The sequence below is a fragment of the Rhizophagus irregularis genome, chromosome 8, assembly GCF_026210795.1.
Source record: "Rhizophagus irregularis chromosome 8, complete sequence".
Classification (NCBI taxonomy): domain Eukaryota; kingdom Fungi; phylum Glomeromycota; class Glomeromycetes; order Glomerales; family Glomeraceae; genus Rhizophagus; species Rhizophagus irregularis.
In genome coordinates, this window is record NC_089436.1 from 4,497,172 (window position 1) to 4,500,497 (window position 3,326).

Consider the following 3,326-nt stretch of genomic DNA (forward strand, 5'->3'; position numbering starts at 1 on the left):
CATCTTCCAGTTGATCTCCAATCAAACTCTGAACACAAGTTCATTTACTAAATTCTATTGTAAGCTCTATTATTGTATTTATCTGGGTCATAAACTACTTTCATTAAAATTATTTTTATCAAGAGAGATAACCGTAGCTTAATTTTTTAGATTTTTCAAAGATACTTATATGATTCCTTCTCCATATTTGACAAAATGTAATATGGTTTATTATGTTAAATATCCTGGATTTAAAAATACTATATGCATGAAACATACAAACATTGAAAATTATTATCCTAACTTGTTTATTATTGGAAAATATTTTGACGCAAATATACAGTACATCTGGCGGTATCATTAGAAATGATAAAGATACTTATTTATTTAATCAAAGCATTTGAAATAATTTCTTATTATACCCTATAAAAAATATGTATACGGAAAGGATACGTTTTGTATACATTTTATGTACGTTTCTATAGATTCCGTATACAAATTCCGTATATTTAATAAGTAATTCATTTTTGAACATTTTTTTAAAAAACTAATGTATAAGAAATGTATACGGAAAAAATTAATCATGCGGAATGTATACGGAATTTTTAAACTTAATATTTTTAGATAATTTTACAAAGATTCCGTATCATAACACGAGATCACATGATTGTTTATTGTTTTGTTATGATACGTTTTTTGTTTTTTATATAAACCCTTACTTTGATGAGTTTGATCTTCCGATCTTCCTTTCTGTCTTTCCTTTCCTTTCTCTTTCTCGTCTTATTTTTGTTATTTTTTCTTCTTTCTTCGTCACCCCCTTTTAAAAATAATTTTTTTTTTCGTACCTCACTTTAAAAAAATTTTTTTTTCGTCACTCTCCTTTGAAAAAAAATTTTTTTTCGTCACTCCCTTAAAAAAAAATTTTTTCTTTTATTCCCACTCTTCTTTTTTTTTAAAAAAAAATTTCTTCTTTCTATTTCTATTTCCTCTTTATAAAAAAATTTTTATTTTTCTAACTTTGACGTCCTCCCTTTAAAAAAAAATTTTTTTTTTAACTTTCCTAACTTCGTTATCCCTCTTTTTAAAAAAAATTTTTTTTTGGTTTATTCTTTATTCCCCTTTCTTCTTTATTTATATTTAATTTCATAGGCCAGCAGATTTTTTTTGTGAGAATATTCAGTTTCTTTTTTTTTTTTGTAGATCAGTTTGGGAGTCCTTTTCTTTTTGTAGGATGATTCAGGATTTTTTTCTTTTTTTAGGTCAGTTCAAATTTTTTTGTTTTTTTGTATGTTGGGTTCAGATTCTTTTCTTTTTGTAGGTTGTTTCAGTTTTGTTGCTTCAGAGTCTTCTTTTTTTGTAGGTCAGTTTTGGATTTATTTTGTTGTTTTGGTTTCTTTTTCATTAGACGCCTCATAATTCTTTTCTTTTATGTAGGTCAGACATTCTGGAGATCTCTTTCTTTTTTTGTAGGAATGCTGACCTTTGGTGACTGCAGATGGGGGGTTTTGTTTCCAATCTTTTTTTTTGTTCTTTTAGGTTGTTTGACTCCAAATGAACCTGAACTTATAGATAATTTAGGTTGCAATAGGAAGTTTTAATAAGGAGGGATTTTTCATAATGTATTTGTATTTTGTTTATTTTTTATTTTTTATTTAATTTAATAAAGTGAAATTAGATTTATGTAAATACAATTATAGTAAACTGTAATACAAATAGTAAATTCAGTGACCAAATCGTATAAATTTCGTGATAAAATCAGTGATCAAATAATGTAAATTCCATATAAATCCCGTGCAAATTCCGTATCCAAACCATATTTTTGGTGATACGGAATTGTGCATTTTTCCGTATCCTATTATGATACGTTATTTCTAAGGAAAAAAAATCGTATAAAAACTTTATAAAAAACGTATCCAATTTTTTTATAGGGATACTCCTAAAAAGCCATTATTAAGAAATTTGTGACATAGAATTGAGTATTCTCCATTGATAACAAAAGGTGATTCCACTTTCTACTATTTATGTTGTATTTTTAGATTACAAGCATTACATATAATACTATAAATTATCTTTCTTGATTTTTTTAGATTATGCAAAATATAATGAATTATATTCTTATTAGCAAATTTTTTTTCTTATATCTTTTTATAAGAGAAATGAGATTATAGATATCAATATTTACAAACTGTACAGCAACTTATATTACTAAATAAATTATCGGGCATTTAATTTATAAGAAACTCTAAGCATATTTAAGAAATTAAAAGTAATCTACTATTGAAGACTTTTTAAATAATTTAGACGCATTATATTGACTGAATATAAGTGATCAAATTAGTTCTTTCACTTATTTATCCAGTCATTCTTTTAACTTAATTTTATGTCAATATTATTTGTTGTATGTAAACAATACAGGATTATTTGAGGTAAGAATTGTTTTAATTTTTATTTAATAAAATATTCCTAGATACTAAAAAAAGTCAAAAGGATTTTTTTAAAAAAAATTAATTTATCAGAAACTCATTCTTTTTTCTATTTTCTATAAATTATATCTCTTTTACAATATTTTTAACTTTTATTTTATAAGGTCCACATTAATGATTGTTTCTTAAATACACAAAAAAAAAGTTTTTCTCATTAAAAAAAAGAAATTGATATCTTACAAAAAAAGAATAATTATATATCTACATACCAAATTGGATGGATTACCTAAATTTCTTTATATTTTTGAATAAATTTATTAATTTATTAATTTCATTATTTCCACTAAACCAATTTTTAAAATTTTTTTTGAAAATATTTAATATTTATACATGCCTGAAACCAATTAGTTTATACAAAAATCATAATTTTTATAATGTTTTTTTTTAATTTTTATTTTAATATTAGTATATATAAATAAATCAACAAAATTTATCTCCAGCAGTAGTTAAAATCTATGGTTTCTCAAGCGACTTTAAATTCTTTCATATTAGCAGATAGATTAAAACATTTTATTGAATGATTAATTATCAATTTTTTACTTAAAATAACTTCTAAACTTTTTTGAACACAAAAATCAAATATGCTCATATATCAGTTTCATAAAAAATAAAAAATAAAGCTTTATTGATCATTTAATACTAAAACAACTAATAAATCATCTTTGATTAAATTTTCATATATAAGAACATTTCACCACTCCTTCATTAATATATTTTTTAACTATAATTTTATGATAATTTGTAATATAGTAATTATCTCTATCATTAATACCAAAACAATACAAAGGCTGTTCTCTGAAACTTTCAAAAAATTGGGTAAAAGTATCAATTGAATACTTCCAAAATCCACTTATAAAATAGAAT

The 3,326-nt window shown here is 23.0% G+C and overlaps 1 protein-coding gene across 1 annotated transcript; it reads left to right on the forward strand.

The window, feature by feature from the left end:
- Nucleotides 1-1,266: 1,266 nt before the first annotated feature.
- On the forward strand, nt 1,267-1,577 carry OCT59_028864 (uncharacterized protein; the record flags this gene model as incomplete). Its single annotated transcript, XM_066147615.1, has 2 exons — nt 1,267-1,339; nt 1,414-1,577. The coding sequence occupies 2 exons, from the start codon at nt 1,267-1,269 to the stop codon at nt 1,575-1,577; spliced, it is 237 nt and encodes a 78-aa protein (XP_065994306.1).
- Nucleotides 1,578-3,326: the final 1,749 nt, after the last annotated feature.